This window comes from Eleutherodactylus coqui, chromosome 1 (assembly GCF_035609145.1).
Source record: "Eleutherodactylus coqui strain aEleCoq1 chromosome 1, aEleCoq1.hap1, whole genome shotgun sequence".
NCBI classification, from domain to species: domain Eukaryota; kingdom Metazoa; phylum Chordata; class Amphibia; order Anura; family Eleutherodactylidae; genus Eleutherodactylus; species Eleutherodactylus coqui.
In genome coordinates this window covers 278,648,957-278,675,733 of record NC_089837.1, presented here as the reverse complement: position 1 = coordinate 278,675,733, position 26,777 = coordinate 278,648,957, and the positions used below count along the sequence as shown (strand labels likewise).

The 26,777-nt window shown below is 43.5% G+C and overlaps 1 protein-coding gene across 1 annotated transcript in view; it reads right to left on the bottom strand.

Moving 5' to 3' along the window:
• ACACA (acetyl-CoA carboxylase alpha) overlaps positions 1-26,777 on the bottom strand; it is an 856,108-nt gene that overhangs the window by 781,928 nt on the left and 47,403 nt on the right. Inside the window, exons 6-9 of the mRNA XM_066609221.1 lie at positions 25,402-25,483; positions 12,669-12,767; positions 11,210-11,316; positions 8,937-9,047 (exon numbers count right to left, since the gene is read on the bottom strand). Of these exons, the coding sequence (XP_066465318.1) occupies positions 8,937-9,047; positions 11,210-11,316; positions 12,669-12,767; positions 25,402-25,483 (399 nt within the window). The remainder of the gene's footprint in view (positions 1-8,936; positions 9,048-11,209; positions 11,317-12,668; positions 12,768-25,401; positions 25,484-26,777) is intronic.

Below are 26,777 nucleotides of genomic sequence, written 5' to 3'. Positions count from 1 at the left end.
TTCAAAGAAGGGCAACTAAACTAATACATGGAATGACGGGACTGGAATACCCTGAGAGGCTATCCAAACTGGGACTATTTACTCTAGAAAAAAGAAGGTTAAGAGGCGACCAAATAACCATGTATAAGTACATGAGGGGACAACACATGGATCTCTCCCGCGATCTGTTTACACCCAGGACCATGACGGTAACAAGAGGACATCCGCTACGATTAGAGGAAAGTAGGTTTCATCACCAACATAGAAGGGGATTCTTTACTGTAAGAGCAGTTAGACTGTGGAACTCTCTACCGGAGGAAGTGGTGATGGCAAAATCCATAGAGGAGTTTAAAAGGGGACTTGATGTCTTTCTGGAGAAGAAGGATATTACAGTATATATATATTAGGTTAAGTGTCAATCCTGGTATATAGGCAGGTAGGAACTATTAGGGGTTGATCCAGGGAACAGTCTGATTGCCATTAGGGAGTCGGGAAGGAATTTTTCCCCCAAATGGGCTAATTGGCTTCTGGCCTTGGGGTTTTTTGCCTTCCTCTGGATCAACACAGTAGGATAGACAGGCTGGACTAGATGGACATTGTCTTCATTCGGCCTTACATACTATGTTACTATGTATTTTGGGATACATATGACTGTCATTTCTTTTTATAAATTTTTTTCTTGGAGATGGGATGACCATGGTGGTATTCACTGTATGGGATACAGTATGGGATAAAACATAGGAATTTATCCTACCGTTAATTCCCCTTCTGGAGTAATCATGACAGCATACACATGGAGGTTGTTCCCTGGACTTCTGTAGGAGGGACAAGAAGCGGAAAAGTATAAAAGCACCTCCCACTACCTAATCACCAGTGTGTCCCAAATAACTTCAGTGACTACGTCCTTAACTAGATGGTGTTCTTTATTGTGCACAAAAAACGTTCAAACAGAAAACAAATACAACACATTTACCACACGTGGGAAGATTTGAGGAACGTACAGGCAGGGAGGGAAAAAGCCCGTATGCTGTCATGATGACTCCAGAAAGGGAAATAACGGTGGGATAAATTCCTATGTTCCCATCGTCATTATGACAGCATACACATGGAGGAATACCAGATCAAGAAGAAGGGCTTAGGGCGGGAATACAGCCTTTTCTTCCGAAGGCCGTATCTCGTCTAGCCTCCAGATCTAGTCTATAATGCTTAACAAACGTCTGGTTCTTAAATCACGTGGCAGCTCTGCAAATGTAATCAGTGGTGACTTGAGCCTTTTCTGCCCAGGAGTGGGCTTTCAGGAGCCTTTTCTGATGGAGTGGGCTTTCAGTTCTTCAGGGGGGAAAATGCCCTGTGATTTGTAGGCCTCCTGAATAACTCTTCTGACCATGAGTGTAACTATAGGGGATGCAGACGGTGCGGTCGCACCAGGCCAAGGAGCCCTAGAGGGCCCATAAAGTCTCTTCCCCATATTGAAAACCAATGCTATCAATAAAACTTTGCAGTTAGGGGACCAGTAACTTCAAGTTACGCATCTGCGTCTGACCCACCGGGCAATTGTGTCTTTAGAAGCGGCTTTGCCCTGGTTGACCCCTGAAATTGAATAAAGAAGTTATAAGAATTTCTGAAAAAATGTGTTACCTCTAGGTAAGCTAATACTGCCCTCCTGACATCCTTATTGTGGAATTTCCACTCCTTCTTGTTCCGGGGGTCTTGGCAGAAGGAGGGAAGGGTTATTGAGTTAGGACTTTCAGTTGAAAGAAAGGATCTAGAGTAAAAATTATTTTGTCCGGATGGATCATCATATAGGGTGCCTGTATCTCTCCAACTAACAGGGCTACTTTATATGTGAGGGTAGTAATAGACAAATCTGCTAGGGGTTTGAAGGGAGGCTCACAGAGTGATTGTAAAACCAGGGTTAAATCCCAAGGAGGAGTGGTATTCTTGATAAAGGGGTGAAGCCTGCTAGCTCCTTTAGGGAATTTCCTGATCCACCTGTGTTCCACCAGGGAAATGTCAAAGAAAGCCCCTGAGGCCACAACCTGCACTTTTAGGGTATTCAGGCTTAAACCTTTATCTAATCCTGCCTGTAAGAAGTCAAGGATTTTGGTGATCTCTGGATGAGGCGAGTCCTGGATATCCTTACCAATCCACTCGGTGAATTTTTCCCAGACCTTTGAATAGATTTTCCTAGTAGTGGGTTTAGGGCTTTCGCAGAGGGTTGACATGACTATTAGATAGGCCCAGATCCAAGAATTTTACCTCCTCAGCATCCAGGCGGTGAGCTTGAACCTCTGAACCTCCGGGTACTCTAGAGGTCCATGGAGTTGAAGGTCTGGCCTAATCGGTAGGTGAATGGGATCCCTGAAAGAGAGGGAGTTTAGCAGCGCGAACCAGGGCCTCTTGGGCCAGAAAGGAGCTATCATCATCACAGCAGTTCTGGACCTCTGGACCTTTTTTAGCACAAGAGGGATTAGAGGCAGAGGAGAAAGGGCGTAAACTACATTTCAGTCCCACACGTGGGAGTGTTTGTCTGTGCCTAATGCCCAGCACCAGGAGAAGAATAGGGGACATTTGGTGCTTCCCCTGGAGGCAAATAGGTCTATTTGTAGGATGCCGCATTCCTTAGTGAGTATATTAAACACTTGAGGATGCAGCGCCCATTCTCCAGGGTCCACTTTCCTCCTGCTGAGGTAATCCGCAATGAAATGCTGATAGAGAAAGGATCAGTTGTTCTGTCCAGAGTAAGATCTTTGATGCCAATCATTGAAGGTGAGGATTTCTGGTGGACCTCTGGTGGCAAATAAGCGATACAGCAGTTACATTATCTGAAAAGATTTTAACATGTTCATAGAATCATATAATGGTACAGTTGGAAGGAACCTCTAGGGTCATCTGGTCCAACCCCCTGCTCAGTGCAGGATTCACTAAAACATCCCAGACAGGAAATTTGTCCACCCTTTGTTTGAACACTTCCATTGTAGGAGAACTCCCCACCTCCCGTGGTAACCTGTTCCACTCACTGATCACCCTCACTTTCAGAAAGTTTTTGTTACATCTGCAAAGGACATGCTCGACCAGCAACTGCAGACATGCACAATAATTGCTCACAGTGCGGCGGCCAAAACAAACTAACAAATAATAAATTGGAAGTCTTTCACTAAATACGAGGGAAGAAGCCCTGCCTAAAACGGCAGACTGAGCGGGTCGATAGATGCGGGCCTGCATTCGTTCCTGGGACCTAAGTAACCCTATTTGGCCAAACTGATAATGGACAAAACAAAATAAAACACATCACTTAGCTTTAGTAGAATAAGCCGCAGCACACAAAGCCGTCCGGAGTAAGGAAAAGTTGACACCACGCTGTCCACAGGATTCAGCCTGTGAAAATTTTTCACTAATTGGTCCACATGGACATCCGCTGCCGACACCCACGTCCTCTTCTCAGGACCATAGCCACACCAATGAACCAAATACTGAAGAGATCGCTTAACTAGGCGAGAGTCCACTATGCGACCTACCTCAAAATGACAAAATGAACATCTCCATCCACCACAACAGGGGCCGGCGAAGATGAACCATTGCCAGAGTCCACAAACTTTTTCAACAAAGATTTATGAAATACATTATGGATTCTCATTGAACTAGGAATCTTTAAATGAAAAGATACCGGATTACTTTTTTCCAAGATTTTAAACGGACCGGTAAATCGTGGACCTAACTTGAATGACTGTTGTTTGATTTTTATGTTCCCAGCAGACAACCAAACCAAGTCCCCCACCAAGACGTTAGTAACCTCCGAACGTCTGTTATCCGCCACCCACTTAACATTTTTAGCCGTCTTCTGAAGATTCTTCTGAATCTCTTCCCACACCTTCTCGATGTTAGAAGAGAACTCATTCTCCTCAGGCCCCTCTGATACTTCCTTGGAAAAGGGACCAAAGCACTGGTGGAAACCATAATTACAGAAAAAGGCCAACGTCCCCGTAGAATCCAGCAGCCTATTGTTTAGTGCAAATTCAGCTAAAGGCAAGCACTCTGACCAATCCTCCTGTCTCCCTGAGACATAACACCGCAGATATTGTTCCAGACTTTGGTTACATCTTTCCGTTTGTCCATTAGTCGGAGAATGATAGGCCGAAGAAAACTTGCGTGAAAAAAAGCACAAGGGCGAAGATTTGGCAATGTATTAGTACCTTGGGATACCACCACACCTACCCCAACTTCCGAGGCATCCACCTCCACTACAAATGGTCTGGACGAGTCTGGCTGTACCAAAACCAGAGCTGTTGAAAGGATTGTAACACCCTTGAAGACCATTTAGAAGGAAAACCGCCCTTCCTAGCCATATTGCAAACCCCAAAAACCTCTGGAGCGCCTTCACATTCTCAGGTAACACCCAGTCTCGTACTGCCGGGACGTTCTCTGGGTCCATCCTGAAACCTCTCAAGGTAACAATGTGTCCCAGAAAGGCGATCTTCTGAACGGAAAAAACACATTTTTTCCTTTTCGCGAACAAACTGTTATCGCGTAAAGCCTGAAGGACCCGACGAACTAATCTACCACGGGATTATGCAACCGCAACCAGGGCAAACCTAAGACTATTTGCGCCGAAAGGGATTCCATCACATACAAGGTGATAACTTCAGTGTGACATAATCCAATATTTAGACAAAGGTTTGGAACACAAAACCTCAGACACCTCTGGGACAATGGAGAGGCATCAATAGCAGAGATGGGGATGGGGTAATCCAGAGGTGTTACCTCTAACCCACAACGCTTGACCGTCTCTTGATGAATAAGATTGACACCAGCCCCACAATCCAAGAAGACCTTGATTGGATCAATACTACCCTCAGTGAGAATCTCAGCAGGGAGAACCAGCCTGAAGGACGACATCCAAGCAATCATTGGACCTAGAGGGGTCTCCCCTCTAACCTCCAGACTACCTAGTCTTCCTGGCTGAGAGTTACGGTGAGAACAATTTTGCAGGAAATTGCAATTGCAATTTGGTTGTAGTGAAAACACCGCCCCTCTGCCTTGACCCCTCTTCCACTTACAGGCATTGCCAACCAATGAACCCTGTTGCATGAGTTTTTCCCCATCCGTAGGCCGGGAAGCAGGGGTATGGAAAAGCTCCTCATGCTTTTACCTAATCGGTCTTCCTACAATAATGGCTAAAGCTGCATCAAGGCTTTGAGGCACAGGATATGCCACCAAAAAGTCCTTAATCTTATCCGCTATGCTGTAATAAAACTGACTCCGCAACGCCGGGTCGTTCCAATTAGTCTCTGTCGCCCAGCGGTGAAATTCGACGCAGAACTCCTCAATAGGTTGAATCTCCCTGATGCAAGCCTCTGAGCTTTCCCTCTGCCAGTGAGACCCTATCGGGATCATCATAAATCAAACCCAAGGCCTCAAAGGGTAAGGAGGATCGCCTGGTAATTTCAGAGACGGATGTGTCAACTTTGGGGATGGCTTTGAAGACTGCTACATCATTCTCTGAGAATAGAAGTGTATCCTTAAAGTTCTTAGAAAGCACGAGACTATGTTGGGTATAGTGCCATTCTTTTTGAATCAAGCGCTTCAGCATTTCATTCACAGGAAACACTGGTTTGCGCCGGGGTATAAGGCCTCCAAACATTTCTTGTACGGAGCGGGGGTGCTTTATTTCTTCCTCAACCTGCATGGTTTTTCAAACAGTGCGGAGGAGTTGGTCCATGTCTAAGGAGGAATAGAGATATTTTTTTCTCTTCCTGCATATCGGGGCTGAACATGTATAATTCCCCTGTCGAGAAGTTGTCACCTAACTCTGACTCTGAATCAGGAGTCGTGAGCCTCGCCCTTTCAGTAGATGTAGAAGGAGCTGGCCGAGGGAGGCTGGATATGGAGGACCAGACTTCCTCACGTATAATGGTGCACATATCCGCCATCACAGAGGTTTTTTTCTCTTGTAAGATTTTTGCGGTACAAGTTGTACAAAGGGATTTGGTATATGTCTCGTCCAGACGCTTTAAGCTTTTTGCTTTTCTTCCTAGTCTCCTTAGGTTTCTGTGTATCCCTGTCCTGCAAGACATGGGGTGAAGATGTTATAGCGTGTACCATGGTGACAGTGTGCATTTGTCGGCCCAAACCATTCACGGTTTGTGAGCTCTCCGATTCCATTAGGGTCTTACTAGTAACAGATTCAGAGAATTCCAAGCTCTTCCCTGCATACATTTTCAACATTTTTGCGGGTTTCCCATTAGGCCCCGCTCTCTCCACTGGGCTGCCTGAGGCCCCGCCCATCACGAAGTGCAGAATCACTGACGTCAGATCCGGAAGAAAGATCTGCCGCCGCTGGGGGAGACCCACGAGGTGGCCGCTGCCAAGATAGCATCTGCCACAAGCCTGAGAACCCTTACTTGAGTCCCGACTTGCACAGATACCGGTGATGGCCCAGGTAGGACACTACCTCCTGGGGAGGCTGGGCTGCCGATGATTGTGACTGCTGTCGGATAGCGGTCATGGTATACAGAGAACCCTTCCTTGGGCTTCATGCCCACGTGGGTGAAAGGCACGGGAGGGAAAGTGCCCCCCGGGGAGGCCAGGCAGCATACCATGGATGGTTCTTCCGCTACGACTGTCCTATAGGAACAGGAAAACACCAGTGATTAGGTGGGGGAGGTGTTTTTATACTTTTCCTCTTCCTGTCCCTACAGGAGTCCAGGGAACAACCTCCATGTGTATGCTGTCAGGATGATGAGGGGAAAAAGTTAATTCAATAGAGCAAACTTTTATGAATGGGTTGATACCAATTTTTTTGTTTCATTTTTTGTGTTAAAAATGGAAGAGTGTTCTTTCATGATAGTTTTTTTGTAATTACTAAAAAAAATGCAAATTTGCTGTGGGTCATTCAGGAGACAAAGAGAACTCCCTCCCTCTGTTGGGCTATTTAAATGTCATTTTTAGAATTGATAGCAGCATTCAAATGGTTGATAGATGCAACTTGAGTTATCTCCAATCTCGGCTGCTATGGCCAGGTGTGGGCTGTAAAAGACAGCCAATGCCAGCAAGATATGGAGTGGTATCAGCTCCCAGGCCCAATCCATACATCCCCTACAGCCAGAGGGAGTACATCTACGTCCTAATATAATGTACGGAAATTTTAAAGTTAAGTAAAACGGGCAAAAAAGACTTTTCAATTATTTTTATTCAAAGGGAAAAGGGGGACAAAAAAATGCATTTCTGGTGTAGTGCCTTTTTTTGTTTTAACAGCGTTCAGAATAATGCAATATTTTAATAGTTTGAACTTTTACAGAAATGACAGTAGCAGTTATGCTAATTTTTTATTGGTTATATTTGTTTTTTTTATATATATTTTTAAAAATTTTAGTAAGCTTATTTTTACTTTTTTTTCTAGTCCTATTAGACGACTTGAATATGCAATTGATTGTTCACTCAAAACTATGCTGCATAATTTCTGTATTGCAGTGTATTGTACCTGTCAATCTTTGTGTATGTTCACATGGAAAAAATCTGTACTAGAAATATCCGACATGGATTTCAATTGAAGCTGCGACAGAAATCCGTGCATTTGCATAATAGCTGTCAAGTATCCATACGCAAATTAGACTAATTCAGTAGGGAGAGACTGGAAGTGCAAAATCTAATGTGGATTGCACATCAAGAAATAGCATCACTTTTTCCGCATGATGATTTCAAATCCATGCATAGAAAAAAAAACAAAACACACGATGTAGACTACAGCACAAATTCCCATTCACATAAGATACTTAACTGGCGCAGATTTAGCAGGGATTTGATGTGCAATCAGCATGGTAGTAGACAGTGAAACCTGCTGTGTGAACGTGGCCTAGGGGCTTACAGCAAATATGCATGTTAAATCCCTATAGATTATATTGGTGCATATTATGCACTTCATACGCACCAGAATAGAACATGCTGCGTGAAAAAATATGAAGGTATGATTGGTCAAATAGGCTTTTAGCACCACTTTTTACATGCGTAATATGCGAGTGATATACACTCGTGTGAGTGACCCCTAGTCTTAAGCCCTGTCTTTGGCAGCGCTTACTAGGCTTTAATACAGGGCAGGCCTGGAGGCCTTCACTAGTCCCCAACTTGCAATCCTATCATTTGGGAACTTGCAATCCCATCATCCCAATAGAATGGCTGCAGTAAGCACCTACTGTCTTATGGCTAAGATGCTGAAGTCAACGCCAAGTGGTTAAAAGGGCTGCAATCAGTTGCCTAGATAAATATATAAAGGGTCATTAAAGCATAAATAACTTTTTAACTTTTCAGAATATTCTGCTGTGTGTGTACACATGTACACCATTTCTGGCCATTATATGACTTGTATCGCATATCCACCCCACACACACATTTTTCCCTCTGCAAAGTGTACATTTGATTCTCAATCCTCTCAACACTGGTGGGGAGGAGCCTGGCTGCACTACTATATTCTTTAGACTATACACAGAGAACTACAGATTATTTTAACTAAATGCCTAATGCACACAAAGACATAGCATCATGTTGTAGTACTCAATATAGCAAAAATGAGCAGTGGTGACATGATTTCTGTATCTAAAGCACAGTAAAAAAAAAAAAAAAAGTTACTCACTATTAGCTTGCAGGCAGTGTTTGTGCGATTCTCTCCTTCTGTCCTCCACTCAGCTTTCTATACATTTCAATGAATACAATGACTCATCTACCTCCCCTACCCCTATTCTAAGGTCTTCACATCTGCTATCAATCAAGTCACAGGAGGCAGTGAACAACAAGGCAGGAAGAAGGGAGAACCCCTATTGGCCAGAACTTTAAAGGAATTTTCAGCACAAATTAATAACGAAAAAAAAAGAGGTTGCATAATTGAAAGAAAGATCAAAATCTTTGAATCCTATTTCTGAGAGAGCAGAGCAATCTATGTTACTTTTTGTCAATCTAAACCTTACCTGTCGGAAAAGATTGGGAAAATCTTCTGCATTGTTCACTTTCCGAATACCTTTTCCACCTCCTCCCTCAGATGCCTTGATCATTACAGGGTATCCTACCATTTCTGCTGCCTACAACAAACATATTGCATGCAATAATTATAAAGGTATTTAGATAACTTGGTACTATCTTTTTTTTATTAGGTTAAGACATGTGAAGTCTATTGATGTAACAAAACTAAATGAATGCACAGTGGTGGCTTTCTAGCTTGTTTTTTTTTTAACTTATTTTTAACTCAAGTTTTCTTATCATGAAAAATAAGACAACTTTCCCAATACATGTTATGAAAAGTATGAACGTCCTTCCCACCCTACGGCGCTGACACCAGTACTGCTACATGTAAACATTGCAATGAAGTCTGGAAGACCAATATGCACTAGTTTCATTTGTTAAAGAATCTTGAAGCTGTGTTGTGCAAAACACAGACAACACAAATACAATGAATTCCATTTTATTGCTTAATGGGGTTGTTCCAGCAATTAAAACTGCTTCACAACCACTCTGTCCTTCCTGGTTGCTGCTGACCAGGACATGTGACTGCTGCAAGCTAATCACTGGCTATAGAAGGTCACTGCTCTTACCAGTGATTGGTTACAGCAGTCACATATCCTGGTCAGCAGCAAACAGGAAGGATAGAGCAGCTGTGAAGCAATTTTAAGTTGTTAAAAAACTCCTTTACAAGCTTTTAAAAACCCATTATCATGCCAAATCAGTAATCATATTTCTAGCCAATGATGAAGAAATCAATGCCTCGTCATCTACCTTGTTTTGTAAATGAGGCTCAGATTTGTCACAACAGGAGGAATTTTCAGTTTTTTTATGTTAGAATATTGTGCACAACATGTTACACTGCCATCAAATTAAGGCTACAGCTGCGCTATGTTTGCAGTGTCTTTTTGCCGTATACTCCTGGTGCATATGTCAAATGTATCCATAGGCCTATAGTTATCAGATGGATTCTAAAATAGCATTCTTTTGGCATCCGTCTGGCTGGTGTATGTTGGCATACCACTTCACAGCTGTACTGCATCATACGCCAAAGGCATCTGTTTAGGAATCCATCCAATATATATTTCCAACACACACTGAAACACAGATGGAATGCATCCTAAATACATTACAACCACAAAGAAACAGTACTGCAAATTGGAGAATTTTAAATAATGTTTAAATATAGGTTTAAAGCTATGCCCAGCTTCACATCCACTTTTTTGCTGCTTCAACATATCTGAAAAAAAAAAATAAAGCAATTTTGCAGCTATAGATGCAAAGAGAACAAATGCAATCAGATTCTGCAAGCTGCCATCTAGCTATGTTGTACTTCTTGTTGACCTACCCAATGCCCACGGATGGATTTTTGCAGCAGAATTCATGGCTAGACGCCTGCCGCGAATTCCACAACAATGTCTATCCATAGACTGCAATTTTCCGCTCGCGGGGGAAAATCGCAACATGTTCTATTTAGTGCGGGAAATGGAAACACAGACGGCTTCCATTGCAGTCAATAGAAGCTGTCCAATCAGCGGCTATTCCAAAACGTCAATTTTAAAATTGCTGCAGAACCGCGTTATCGCCAGCGCGATGCCGCATCATGCCCTGCACTGCGCATACGTGCCGGCGCGACGGCTCAGACACTCGTGGCGGATCCAGACAGGTGAGTATGTGTCTCTGGCTGAGTATCGGGACTGATTTCGCAGTCGGAATCTAACCCGGGCATGGGCATGAGGCCTTAGGGGACAGATAGAATGTGGTAAGACATGGTTAAACTCCGCAGGTGTTGCGTGTTGTCTGTTTTCATGGAAAACAGTTTTATGCAATAAAAGTTGTAGAACCAAAATAGTAAAATATTTCTTGCAAAGCTTATTTGAAAATCTTTTCATGTTTTAATTTTAGGATTGTAAAGAACAAATGCTGGTGCAAAGGAGGACATAGTCTTTAATATTTTACACAGTACGGCTTTTTTACAGATTCAGTCCAAAGCTCCATAACAAAAATCTTTGTGCAATTCCATACAAAGTGATTTATAGGTGTATCAATGCACCATCCATATCAAGAGCCACTGTATATAAGAAGTGTAAACTAGGCTTCAAGTGGAGGGTGGGTGGATTGGCCCTCTCTACACATTAGATTTGCTTTATTCCTTGGAAACCTGTTTTATAGAGAGCAGATATCCCGAAGTGATTGAATGTTATCCATTTTAAAATTAGTTTATTAGTACTAGAAATTAACTCACCTTTAATCCATCATCCACATCCTTTACATAGCCCTTCTCATAAACCGCTTGTGACACATTTAAAATGCGCTTCATTAGATCATTTTCCTGCCAATCTACTTTTAAACCTAGAAGATAAGATATCTAAGATACATAGCATGATATTGTGATTTCTTATTTTTTCATTTCATCATGTTCACAGGCTAACAAAACTTTCAACATGTCCTAGAGAAAATGTGTAATTAATCTTTAAATTAACCCTTTGATTAGTTGAAGGGGTTGTTTGCCCTCTCTTCAACTGATGACCAATTCTCTGGATAGGTCATCAGTAGTTGATGGGTAGAGGTCCACCGCTCAAAACCCCCATCCATCAGCTGATCATCTGGTCCACTGTCCAGTGCAACAGAATAGATGTCATCATCAGCAATCACTACAGGAAATAGAAGCGCTAGCTTTACTACCATTGAAATCAATGAGAGTGCCGCACTGCTTCTCTCCTGGTCAGGACATCACATCTTGTGCTGACCGCTCATGACGACGTCCAGCCTGCTACATAGGAGAGCGAGCCAGACGATCAGCTGATGGACAGGAGGGCCAGAGCAGCAGACCCCCGTCCATTAACTACTGATAACCTATCCAAAGAATAGGTCATCAGTTGAAAAGAGGGCAGACAACCCCTTCAAACCAGTTGTAGCAGCACTAGAAGTTTGGTGGTTCTGGCCGCTGAGATCCCTACTGTTCTCAAGAAGTTCCTCCCACATGAATGGAGCGGCGGTAGAGAATGCACACCACCACCCCTTTAATTTCAATATGACTTCCGGAAATAGCAGAATTCAAGCACTTGCCTATTTCTGGCATCCCTCTCGATATGAACAGTATGGTGATGCACATCATCAAGCATCACTCCATTAATGCAGGAAGCACAGTCCTGATGGTCGGACCCCCACCAATCTAAACCTTATCCCCTAACCTGTGGATACTGGCAACGTTTAATCATGGCACAACCCTTTAACCAGAACTTCATCCATATTTACAGCCACTTTTCACTTACAGCAACAATTCTGAGCAATCACTTTCAAGTGTAACACCAGTAGCGAAAAAAGAATATAATGGACCGAAAAAAAAAATTAATATACCGTAGTGCAAATGAGCAAGTCAGTGCTAAATATGACCTCCAAACAATGGAATGAATTACTGCAGTGATTGCAAAACAACTAGCATCAATACGAAATGAACTGTGTGCCAGTGGGACTATTCTCTAGGGTGCATTAATAACTAAAAAATGTATGCTATGTTCACACTGGCATTAGGGGCTCCTTCGTGCTAGATTTCTGTTACTTTGTAATGTCTACTAAAACAAAAAGTAAGATGGACATTGAATATCAAAATATGTAGCTCTACATATACTATTTTATACTATTTAAAAACTGTATATAAAATATTAATTTAGCAATGAAAGACAACAAATGTATTTTCTCACCACTGCCGCTCCAAGGTAGAGTTGGAATTCCAGCTGTCTGGGCAACTATAGAGGAAGCAATTTTATCTCCTAGTGCCCACATGGCCTGACTGGGTGGACCTGTAATGAAATTGATATTACAGTCACAATCAAGCATGCAAACTAAATTAGTCTTTAACAATTGCTTAAAACCTGTTCAGTCTGACAGAAAATAAGTTAACCCTTTGGCACAAACCGATATATATGTTCATCAAGAAATGCCTTACACTAAGGCAGCATGCTATACATATGTGTAATGATGAAAACACAACTATATTTGGTGTCCACCTCCCCTCAAAGAAAGGAGTAACCCAAAACGGTACCACTACAAAATATAACTTGTCCAAAAAAATGAAATGATTATGGCTTTTAGAATTAAATAAAAACTAGTGGCTAGATTCCTAATATACAAAGCAGGCTGGTCTGGGGTTAAAGGGGTTGTCCCGCAAAACAAAGTGGGTCTATACACTTCTGTATGGCCATATTAATGCACTTTGTAATGTACATTGTGCATTAATTATGAGCCATACAGAAGTTATAAGAAATTTTTCACTTACCTGTTCCGTTGCTAGCGTCCTCGTTTCCATGGAGCCGCCTAATTTTCAGCGTCTAATGGCCAAATTAGACGCGCTTGCGCAGTCCGGGTCTTCTTCTTTTCTCAATGGGGCTCCGTGTAGCTCCGCCCCGTCACGTGCCGATTCCAGCCAATCAGGAGGCTGGAATCGGCAATGGACCGCACAGAAGCCCTGCGGTCCACCGAGGGAGAAGATCCCGGCGGCCATCTTCAGCAGGTAAGTAAGAAGTCACCGGAGCACGGGGATTCAGGTAAGCGCTGTCCGGTGTTCTTGTTTAACCCCTGCATCGGGGTTGTCTCACGCCGAACGGGGGGCTGTTGAAAAAAAAACCAACCCGTTTCGGCGCGGGACAACCCCTTTAAGTCAGTGTGAAGATGCATAGGAAAAAACTTTCCCCAAGCCACATTTTTATTAGCTCTATTGCACTGAAAATTTCCCATTTTAGTTCTTACCATTTTTTTTTTTACAAAAACATTATGGTTTGCTAGAAATCTGCTAAATTCTTTGTAAAAAAAAAAAAAAAATGGAGCACCCAGAAGGAGTTGCCATTTTACTGCAAAACTCGGCACGCAGTTACATATGCAGATATGCAAATAATTAGATGAACGGTCTTACCACCTGAGCCCCTAAAAGTGGTTCCACCGTTGGCACATAAAAGGCTCCCAGAGGCTACTTGCGTTTAGCGGACCTCCTTTTCCACTTGTGGACAGCTTCTTGACCACTAGACATGTCTCATCGAAGAGATTTGGCACAATTAACAGAATTTGAGAGGGGGTGCATTATTGGAAAACGAGAAGCTAGTCATATTGACAAATTGCCCACCACCTGGGCTGTTCTGACCAGACTGTTAGGATGTATTGGGACCAGTGGATGTATATGGGCACAAACACAAGGCGACTGGGCTCAGGATGCCCTCAACAGACCACCAGTAGAGATGATCGTCTAAAAAACACGAGCCGCTCCAACTGTTTCGTTTCCCCATAGATGGAAAAAGGTGGCACCATCAATACAGGCCCCCGTGTGTGACGAAAGCATTTCCAGGTGTTTGGCTACAGGCCATTTGGTCTCACAGTATTACATGCATTTCCTTTGACACCCACCGTCACCTCTGTTTGCAGTGGTGTCATGAACAACGAAACTGGAATGCTACAGAGTGGAACAGAGTTGTCTTCAGCGATGAAAACAAGTTTAGTTTCGGCACAGATGACGGACGTGTTCTTGTCTGGAGACCTAGGGGTGAGCGCCTCAATCCTGCCTTTAGTGTGAAGTAGCACACTGTCCCCACTGCTGACGTAATGGTCTGGTGGGAGATCATTGCATATGACAGTTGGTCACTCCTTGTAGTGCTATGAGGAGCAATGACAGCTCAGCGATATATTCAAGACATCCTGCAGCCACATGTGTTCCTCTCATGGCAGGGCTTCCAAGAGGCATTTTCTAGCAGGATAATGCTCAGCCGCACACACAAGGGTGTCACAGGAATGTCTCCACAACATTTCCACACTTCACTGGGCTGCCTGGTCACCAGATTTATCATCAATAGAACATGTATCGGACCATCTGGGGCGCCAACTTCGATAGTCTACGAGTTTGCATGATCTAGAGCAGTGGTTCCCAAACTTTTTCAATTCACAGCAGATAAAGTGACAGCATCCCAGGCGTATTAGCAAAGTGTAGTTTTTATTCCTCCATATAACTGCTACGTTTCGACCCTCTTGGGGTCTTTATCAAGCATAAAAGTATACAGTCTATAACACCCACATATAACATAAGTGCACTATAACCACCACCAATCACAATTACAGCTACACATGTGCATGTAATGTTTATTACCTTAGGGCTCAACCTTCCAGTCCAGTGAATTTCCATCAGAAACACAGAGCACGTTCCTCCGGCTGTCCCCATATCACATGCTCATGTCCAGCGTTCCCACTGCTCTACTGCGCATGCGTGGGATGTCACAGCGAAGTTAGTGAGACGGCGTCCCTGGTTACCTTGGACGTCGTCTCACTATATACCTCCATTAAACACACAAAGGGTTTGGCCGTAATCGAACGGCTTTTACAAAGGATGGATCTGGCTCCGGAATGTGCTGCATTTGCCCTGTTGCTGCTGGAATACATCCTCACCAATAACTACTTTTGTTTTGGGGGGGTGTACTACCGGCAGCGACAGGGTACAGCGATGGGCGCGAAGGTCGTGCCAACGTACGCGAATGCGTACATGAGGGCCTTTGAGGAAGAGTTGTTATGTACATTGGAGCTTTGGTCACTAGTCAAGAAATGGTATAGATATATCGATGATATCTTCCTGATATGGATTGGTAACGGCGAGCAGCTTCAAAAATTCTGTACAGAAATTAATTCCCTGGACAATGATCTGAAGTTCACTGTGAGTCAATCACTCACCAACATCCAATTTTTGGATGTTATAGTTATTAAAAGGGCAGGCAGACTATGCACGGATTTATTTGTAAAAACAACAGATCGAAACAATCTCCTTAGGTTCGAGAGCAATCACCCAAAAAGGACCCTTGAATCCCTCCCCCGGAGTCAACTCCTGAGGGTACGAAAAATAACTGACGACGAATTTGTTGATATACATCTACAACAGATGGCAAAAAAATTTTTGGATAGAGGGTACCCTAAACCCTTAATCAATAAGACGGTAGACGAAATTAAAGCCACACCGAGATCAGAGATACGTAAAATCAAGAACCGCCGGGAAAATAATAGAATCCCTGTGATTTCCACCTTCGGACCTGAAAGCGAGAACGTGAGAAAAATAATTCAGAAACATTGGCCAATTGTTGAAAGAGGATGTGACATCAGAGAACTCTCATCACCCCCTATTATGGCCTACCGTAGAGGCCGTAATCTGAGGGACCATTTAGTGAAACCCTTTATTCCACAAAAAGAAAATCAGACTCAACAATTACTAGCGCCAATGAAAAAAGGCAACTTTCCATGCCTGTCATGCGCATGCTGCGGAAATTTGGTAAAAGGTGATGAGTTCTCACACCCTTTAACAGGTAAAAAATTTAAAATCAAGGGAAGATTTTCTTGTCGATCAACATATGTGGTGTACCTGATTACCTGCCCGTGTGGGTTGGGTTATGTGGGGCACACCACCAGAGAGGTCCGGGAAATAATTAATGAACATAAAAGTACAATCCGGACAAATAATAAAGAGCTTCCTGTGCCAAAACATTTCTCTGAACAAAAACACTCGGTAAGTCAACTGAGATTTAGGGTGATTGACTCAGTCCCACCGCTTGATAGAGGTGGTGATAGAACGCGTCTGCTGCAGAAATGTGAACTTCGTTAGATATTTTTATTGGACACAATGACACCAAAAGGCTTGAACCTGGATTATGATTATATGCCACATATTTAGTCTCTGTTCTGTCACTGATTAGGAATATGGGACAGTGGACACTTATATAACATCTACCACTCTATCATTTGTTTTTTCTGGACTCTTTGTGTATTGCTTTTAATTGATATCTTTTATTTATTACAGACTACACGTGGTATGATACTGAGGCTCCCTTCATTCGTCCTTAATATATGAAAAAAACAGGAACGTTGGTACGGCTTTCCCCATATATTGACAGAAAATGATAAAGAAAGGAAAAAGAGCAATCATGGACATAAAACTTGGAAAATTTAATGATTCATTGAGCTGGCAGGGATCATGGAGGTGCCCCCCCTTATTAGACACTTCATTGGAGTGAATTTGATATTCCCCTTTAAATATTATAATAAGCTTTATGGTGATATACCGTGCTTAATAAGATGTAATAATGTGATAAAAAATGTGAAGATCCTTGTAAGCAATAAATCTAAATGAGCAGAGATAATATGATTGGTGTCTTTTCTGTTAAAAATAGTTGTTAAGTGAATACTATGAGTATCTGGTTGCATTATGGTATTCTCCCGTTTAGGAGTTGGATTATTCAGGACAAACAAGTGCTTGACACTTAGATATACATATATATAATAAATCAACTCTTTATTCTGAGCAATCAACTATGGATAGGGAGTATTAACTTCTTAACCCCCCCCCCCCTCCTTCCACGGACGATCGCGCTGATAGAGGTCTCTCATGAAGTGATACGAGTAAGCTATAGTATCACAAAAGAGGCTATTGCCCTGGAGAGCGAGATATCGTGAGAGTGGGAGTCGGGCTCGCGCAGAATCAGTAGCTCAAAGGAGCCCCAGTACACAGAGGGCGGAAGAAAGACTCTCGCAGCGCTGTGACAACCCGCGCATGCGCAGTAGAGCAGTGGGAACGCCGGACATGAGCTGAGCTCATATGAGATATGGGGACAGCCGGAGGAACGTGCTCTGTGTTTCTGATGGAAATTCACTGGACTGGAAGGTTGAGCCCTAAGGTAATGAACATTACATGCACATGTGTAGCTGTAATTGTGATTGGTGGTGGTTATAGTGCACTTATGTTATATGTGGGTGTTATAGACTGTATACTTTTATGCTTGATAAAGACCCCAAGAGGGTCGAAACGTAGCAGTTATATGGAGGAATAAAATCTACACTTTGCTAATACGCCTGGGATGCTGTCACTTTATCTGCTGTGAATTGCATTTACTGTTTGGGGGCTCTGACGGCTCTGACCCCTCCACTGTGACGTGCATTCCATAGACTTGTTAGTCTCTGGTTGACAGGTTTAAACATCCAGAAGTGTGCTGTGAGTTAACAGAAACGGATTGCTCCCAAACTTTTTCAGCCATGGAGCCCTTTTTGAAGCAACAGTTTTTTTCATGGAGCCCCAAGAAAGCGGGACAGAGGGTGTTGTCAGGGAGGGGTTAGGGGCATGGCTTATCACAACATATGATTTTTACCACGTCGTTATATTGGGCTGTTTGGGGGAAAAAAAAAAAAAACAGGGAGGAAATCGGAGCACTGGATGAGTATTGATATATACATTATATTTAACCCCTTAACGACTGCCCCATCAGGAAACTACGTCCTCAGTAAGTGGGCTTTAATCCTAGAGGACATAGTTTTATGCATCCTCTTTGGATTGATGCCCACCTGCCTGAGGACGTGACAGCTCCATGCTGTCGGTGCCCGCAGGTAGCCGACAGCATGGAGCTGTCATCCCAGGATGCGGGCAGTCCCCCCCAGTATTGCAATCGGCGGTATCCAATGGATAGCGCCGATCGCAATAAAGTAAAGAAAAGTGCCTAAAAAGTTAGATATTCAGCTGCCCTGATGGATCGGATCCATCAGAGCAGCTGAAAATTCTTACCTGGCTTGTCGGCGGTGTCCCCCGGAGATCGGGTCCTCCCGGCCCCGCCGGCGGTCTTCTGCGCATGCGTGCCAGACGATGACGTCAGGCGCATGCGCAGAAGCCCGGGAACCCCCGGCAGATTTGAAATCTCCTGGCTCCCGGCTCCTGAAGGTAGCCGGGAGCCAGGAGGTGTTACCGGGGACCGCGGTGAGCGGTCCCCGGGCACGCGATCGACGCTATCCATTGGATAGAGGCGATCGCGAAAAAGTTTTTTTAAAAAGTCAGTTTCACCTCCCCTCATGGATCGGAACCATGAGGGGAGGTGAAAATACTCACCTAAGTCCTCCCCGATGTCCCGGGACCCGAATCCCCGTCTGCGCATGCGCACCTGATGATTGACATCGGGCGCGTGCACAGACGGGCTTGAGGCCCGGGAAATTTAAAATCCCTCTGCTCTTGGCTGCCATGTGTAGCCAGGAACAGAGAGATTATACCGGGGACATGATCACTGTTATCCAATGGATGACAGTGATCATGTAAAGTAAAAAAAAAAGTGTAAAAAGTGAAAAAAAAGGGTAAAAGTAAAAAAAAAAAGTTTTAAAAAAGTTTTTAAAAAGTTTAAAAAGCTTGCGTTTCATCTCCCCCCACGGATCATATCCGTGAGGAAGGATGAAATGACGTACCTAAGGCCCGCGGATTTATCCGCGGACCTTACCCCAGCTTCTGCGCACGCTCCCGTCGCCAAAATGGCGGACGCATGCGCAAAAGCCGTGGATTGCCAGGATAATTTAAAATCTCCCTGCTCCTGGCTACAAAACTTAGCCGAGAGCCTGGAGATTTCACGGGGGCCGCGGTGAGCGGTTCCTCGTCACGTGTTCGCCGTTATCCAATGGAGAATGGCGATCACGTAAAAGTAAAAAAAAGGTGAAGCTTCATCTGCCCTCACCGATGCGATCGGTGAGAGGAGATGAAACTTTTTACCGGAGGCCTCCGTATTTGCACCCCGACGCAATCTTCCTCCGTGAACTTACCCGGATTCTGCACATGCGACCGCCGGCAAAACAGCGAACACATGCGCAGGAGTCGGGGAGCACAGGAAATGTAAAATCTCTTTGCTCCCAGCGACCAACGGTCGCCGAGAGCCTGGAGCAGTGACGGGTGGCCTCGTTGCGCGGTCCCCGGTCATGTGATAAAAAGGTAGTGATCTACCTTAGGCCGGTCTCACATGACCGGATAGGAATTACAGATTCCGCATGCGTCTGATCCGCAGTAATACGCAGATGAAGCGCATTGGATTACACAATTCCGTTCACATTAGCAGGTCGGAACTGCGTAATCCATTCGCAGAAAAGAGAACGCAGCAGGTTCTATTTTACCGCGGATATCCGCAACATAGAGCCCATTGTGCTTCGTGGTCGTGGATATACCCGCAGCCCATACGCAACTACATTGTATACGGGCTGCGGGTACCTGCGTCATCGCTAAGCGACGGTGCGGGAAGTACAAATTTAAAAAAAGTACTGCGAATGACCGCCCGTGTGAGTAGGCAGTTATGCGCAGTACAATAGGCGGCCGTACGCAGGGACACAGCCGGGCTCACAGCCGGGATCCGCTGCGGGCCTCCGCAAGCGGATTCCACCTACGGCCGTGTGAGCCCGGCGTTTTTCAGACCGCTACCTGTAATACGCAATTTACAAGAGCGTCTTCTGTGCGAGATCGCCGCACCTCATCAAGCTTACGGAGACTCACAGAGTGCCACTTTTTACACCCTATACCCACCACTGAGGTCAAGAAATGACCCCCAAAAAGCATGAGAGGAGGGGGGATACACGGTTTTATTGCCCCATGTACCCATCCCAACCAGCCTCCGTAATTACCCCTGTCTTCGGAAATACCACACAGTTCACATTATTACTTTTATCTAAGATTTGGGGAACGCCGAAAAGGGCGCGAAATGTGTGGGGGAGGGGCGGGGGATTTTTAGGGAGTCAATTTTTATTCCGTACAAATGAACAACGGGGCCTTGAATTTATTCAGTTCTACCCTGAAATCCAACGGGTGTTCCCTGCATTACAGGCCTAACCATGTGTCCTATAAGTAGATTAGGGCCACAATGGGTATGTTTTTAAACACGGGACACACGGGGGCATCCATTTTGGGGTGAAGGTCTTCATTCCTATGTAAACTGTACAAAAAAACTGTTTTTAAATTGACAAAATTGCCAAAAAAATGAAAAACGTAATTTTTTCCTTCTGCTTTGCTTAGATTTATTCAAAAACGGTGGGGTCAAAATACGCAGTACACCCCTAGATGAATTCATTAAGGGGTCTAGTTTTTAAAATGGGGTCATTTGAGGGGGTTCTTTATCGTATTAGACGCTCAATGGCTCTATAAGTGGGCAATGGGGCCTGGAATTTATTCCGTTGTACCCTGAAATCCAACGGGTGCTCCTTCCATTATAGGCCTAGCCATGTGTCCTTTAAGTAGATTAGGGCCACAAGGGGTATGGTTCTGAACACGGGACAAACGGGTATCCATTTAGGGGTGAAAGTCTTCATTCCTATGTGTGCTGTACAAAAAAACTTGTTTTTAATTGATACAAATGCCCAAAAAATGAAAATTGTAATTTTTTTCCTACTGCTTTGCTTAGATTTATTGAAAAATTGTAGGGTAAAAATACACAGTACACCCCTAGATTAATTCGTTAAGCGGTCTAGTTTTCAAAATGGGGTAATTTATTGGGGTTCTCTGTCATTTTGGCCGCTCAAGGGCTCTACAAGTGGGCAATGGGGCCTAAATCACCTTCATGCTAAATTTCTGTTCTGAAAGCCACCGACTACTTCTTTCATTTTGGGCCCCGTTGTGCATCCAGACAAAAGATTAGGACCACAATGGGTATGTCTCTGAACACAGAACAAACCGGGGTATCCATTTTGGGGTGCAAGTCTTCATTCATATGTGTGCTGTACCAAAAAAGCAGTTTTTAAAACGACAGAATTGCCAAAAAAACAAAAAAAAAAAAAAATCACATTTTTTTTCCTTTTGCTTTGCTTGAATTCATTCAAAAACTGTGGGGTCAAAATGGGCAGTACACCCCTAGATAAATTCATTAAGGGCTCTAGTTTTCAAAATGGGGTCACTTGTGGGGGTTCTCTTTGGTTTTGGCCGCTCAAGACCTCTACAAAAGTGCTATGGGTCTAAAACGCCTTCAAGCAAAATTTATGTTCTGAAAGACACCGACTACTCCTTTCATTTTGGGCCCCGTTGTGCATCCAGACATAAGATTAGGGCCACAATGGGTATGTTTCTGAACACGGGAGAAACGGGGGTATTCATTTTGGGGTGTAAATCCTCATTTTCATGGGCAATATAGGAAAAAAATATATGTCTTTAAAATGACATATTTGCAAAACTATGAAATTTTATTTTTTCTCCTCTAAATTGAATTAATTCCTGAAAAAAACTGGTAGGGTCAAAATACTCATGACACCCCTCAGTGAATACACTAAGGGGTGTAGTTTTTAAAATGGTGTCATTTGGGGGGGTATCTATTATTCTGACACTCATGAGCCTTTGCAAACTTGGCTTGGTGCAGGAAAACAAAGTGTTCCTCAAAATGCTGAAAAGTAATGTTAGTTTTGTACGTCCTATAAATGGTTAAAAAAAACAAAAGTCAACATAGAAGAACTAGCGAGCTGGGGAAGAGGAAAACATGACGAATTCATTCAGAGATGGAGCCCGTGGAAGGCCCTGGTGTGGAAGGACTGATAAAGTATATATGAGATGGTTTGTGCCGTACCTTCTCAGAGGACCCTCTCCCCCCCCAGATGGATTACCACATACACACTAAGACGAACCTACATAAGCAAACAATCTAAAATACACCTATAGAGTGATCTGAAGCTTAGAAGAGATGATCTGACTGCCGCACTAAGATTGCTTACAGGAAACACCGAGAGTCCTGTGGAATGGAAATATGGGTGAAAAACTCGGACGCATAACACCTTACTTATCCCACACCCCTTTCCCTCTCCTATCTACCCCGCCCCCGTAGCTCTTCCCACTCCCACTCCCCCGTATACCCCCCCCCCCCACTGTATTGTCTAACAATCTAATATGCACCAAGAGCTATTCACGAGAGACATTAGAATACCCGGTGTAAGGGTGAAAGCTGGTGCTAAACATTATGTTTATTTACAGTTGTTTTTTGTTATGGCTGCTATACAGCTCCTAGCCCAATGGACTAGGCTTTAAATTGATTCTTATATCTGCCAAATTACATGTATGTTTATACAATGAAACAAAAAATCCAATAAAACTGATTTCCAAAAAAAAAAAAAAAAAAAAGTTTTTCAAGTGTGCATTCAGAATAAAGTAAACAGATGGAAATATATATCTTATCAAAAATTTGTACAGTATGTTTGGACATATTTGAGATATTACAGTTGAAAATTTGAAAAAAATGACAATTTTTTCAAAATTTTTCCAATATTGGTACTTTTAATAAATATACACAAATTATATCGGTCTCTTTTTACAACCAAAATGAAGTACAACATGTGGCGAAAAAACAATGTCAGAATCACTTGGATATGTAAAGCCTTTACGGAGTTATGCTACGTTGAACAACGCATGTCAGATTTCCAAAATTTGGCTCTGTCACTAAGGCGCAAACAGGCTTTGTCACTAAGGGGTTAAAATTAACATGCAGTGGAATTAAATCCCGCACCACATATCCACATGGGATTTGTGCAGATTTTTTTTCAACAGCTTGTGGATGAAATTTTCAAACTCTCATCCACTTTGCTGCTACAAATACTGTAAATTCCGCAGCAAATCTACCCCATGTAGTAATAGTGACCCTCTATATTGGCCCCAGTAGTGATAGCGCCCCCCACTGCCACCCCTGTAGTACTAGGGTCCCCCATTGCCACCCCAGTAGTGACAAGGTCCCCATTGCTGCCCTAGTAGTGACAAGGTCCCCATTGCTGCCCTAGTAGTGACAGGGTCCCCCATTGCCGCCCCAGTAGTGACAAGGTCCCCCATTGCCACCCCAGAAGTGATAGGGTCCCTCATTGCTGTCCCAATAGTATTAGGGTCCCTAATTGTTGCCCCAGTAGTATTAGCATCCTCCTTTGCCGCTATGCTCTTCAGATGCAGGGAGAGGAAAGGGTTAAATTACTTACCACACACAGCATTCTCTGTCTCTGCTGCACTGCTAACCCCTTCCCTTTACCTGAAGCTGAAGATTTAGCAGTGCGGATTACAAGAGGGATGATTGAGATGGTTGTGAGCCCCCTTGGAGTCTTGGGCCAAGAGCAGTCGCCCCAATCACCCCTATTATAATCCGCCAGTGGTCTATGCTTCGGGCTCCGGAGCACACTTTGGGTAACTCTGATCTAGAGACTCAGTTAAGCAAATATGGACAGATATGCCACAAGATACCATACAGAACCTGTATGCCTCCATGCCTGCCTGTATTAGATCATACATCCAAGCTAGAGGCGGTCCAACAGGGTACTAGAGCATCCCTTCAAGTGTTCCCTTTTCTGCAATAAATTATCCTTTTGACATCAGGGATTACAATATCAGAGCAATGTTACAATCACACATATAAAAGTTTCATTCGATTCTGACAACTCGTTCTAGGTGCTTGATTTTTTGGATAAGTGAATATTTATTTATTACATTTTCCCTCTACTGATTATGTTGCCACTTACATGCTTGTTTCAGTGCCTAAAGGCCCTTTTAGACACAACAATTGTTGCTAAAAAAAAAAAATCACTCAAAGCCATCTTTTGAGCGATAATCGTTGTGTCTAACTGAACTGACATTGTGCAGTTCTCGTTAAGCCATCGCTGATCTTTCAGTATGCTGAAAGATCAGTGATCAGTTATCAGGAATTCACAGTGGGATACAGCTGATACTATTGTTTCAGCTGTATCCCGCTCCCTGAAGACAGACGGGTATAAAGAACAGAGCGGTCCAGCTGTGTTCTCGATACCCAGCTCAGAGCGCTTGGCTGTATAACAGATGGGCGCTCAAAGCAGAGAACAGCTGGATGCAGAAGGCAAGCTGGGCCACCCCGTTTGTCTTCTGCATTCCTCTCTCGAAACGCTTAGCTGTATAACAGCCAGGCGCTCCGAGCAGGGAACAGTTAGATGCAGAAGACAAGCGGCTTGTCTTCTGCATTCCCCACTAGGAGCGTCATGTTGAGCGATCACCTTGCAAAAAGCACACAATGATTATCGCTCAAAAGATTTTTTTGAGCGATAATCGTTGTCTAAACCAGCCTTAAAAGGTCAGTCACTGCTAGTGTTAACTAAGGATGGTGACTTACACAAGAGGGCAAAACCACCATAACACATGTATGCTCAGATAAACCACATTAATTGCCATAGAGGTAGATATGTTGCTGCCAGACACCACTTATTTCTGGGATAATTAAAGATTGAGGCATGTTGTAATCTAAGGATGGTTTTATAAAGGCCAACTATCATTTGAAAAATTGCTTAAATTAGCAATTTTCGGTGGTAGCTGTCTCACTTAAAACGGGGCCCAACAGGAAACTGAGCAAGAAGTCACTTGTTAGTCACTATGTTTTAGCTCAGTGAAGTGACTAGAGAGCGAGTTCATCTATGAATGGAGGCAGGTCGCCGAAAGAGATCTCCGACAGGCTGAACAACAATCGCAAGCGTAAAAGTACCCCTAACACAATTCCTTGCTTGCTTTTGAGTTTTGTCACAGGCTGACCTCATACACATTAGATAGAGAGCTGGACCTAACATAATAGCTGGGTTCTGCAAAGGTTTGCAGTCAGTTTTAGTCAATAAAAGTTGATTTCACGGTTTGCCTTCTCTCATTTTTACATATTTTATTCTCACCCATAAAAGCAATGGCATTTTTGTGGAGAAGTTCAGGCAGTTTAGGATTCTCTGAGGCATGACCCCATCCAGCCCACACAGCCTACAGAAAGAAAAATGTTGTTATGAACAGAGGATTCATGTTTGACACAGTGAGCAAAAATGTCAATTAAGATCTTATGGCTATATGATACCGTATTATAGAAGTGTAGTTTGTTTCATCACAGCTCAGCTGCATCCGTACAGTTTAATTCCCTTCATGTGATCCCCAGTCGAACCACAGCTCCCCAGCTTATTCTCCTGTGTAGACAGGATGTCAGTTTTCCCAGGTGTGGAGGACTCCCTCTGGACTCTGTGACATAGTGGCTCAGTGGTTAGCACTGCTGCCATTCAGCTCTGCGGTGCAGGGTTCAAGTGCAACATCTGCATGGAGTTTGTATATTCTCCACACTGCTTGCATGGGTTTCCTCCCAAATTACAAAGAAATACTAATAAGTGCTCACATTTCAACCTTCGTGCACCGCGGTCTGCTGGAGTGATGAACCAAGGTCTCTTCGTTCAAGGATTCTGTCCCTCTCAGTTTGCAGCAAGTGCTGATAACTGACACGTTCACAAAAAGGAGGCGATGCATAATCATGCCACAAAATCTAATTTTTGAGGTTTCATGCAGCTGAAAACATTTGCTTTTGATTTGGCTTTGATACCATTGAAGCCCCTCTCACATGCCACAGATTGAAACTAGGTTCTTGAAAATTTGATCATTTGCATATCGTAGCCACACCTCCTACTTCCACGATTTGCATAACCTTAGGGCTTGTCCTTCTTGATGCTGCAATTTAATGTTGCCGAGCGTATTTAGCCACTATATTTAGGCCTGTTCTATATATGCAGATTCCAGATTTTGATACTGCATAGTGTGTACTGTACTTTCCACCAGAACACATAAATCTTGGAGATTACTGTCTATACCAAACACCACCAGAATATGGCTGTACTCTAGGCAGCAATGCTTTGTGTAAAAGTCACTATGAGTGGCATTTAAATGTATCAATCATGCCACCGATAATTATTTTTATGGCGTCACAAAGATGGTCAAACACAGAAGGTTTTATCACCGATCTTCTACTTTGTTAACACTAAACATTTATCATCAATATGATTGGTTTGAAACAATCATGACGATGTTGGCAAGTGTATATGGGCCTTTAATAGGTCCGTATTCAGTTTTTTTTTGTCAAAGGCAGCATGATCTGTAAATAAGGGGCCTTGGATACAATGATTAGCAGAGTTATAAAACTCTCCGGACTCACAGTATGACCACTCACACACTGGTATTTTTTTCAGCATTTAGCGCCTCCATTGATTTAAACGAACGTTGTATGCTCTATTTTAGGCCA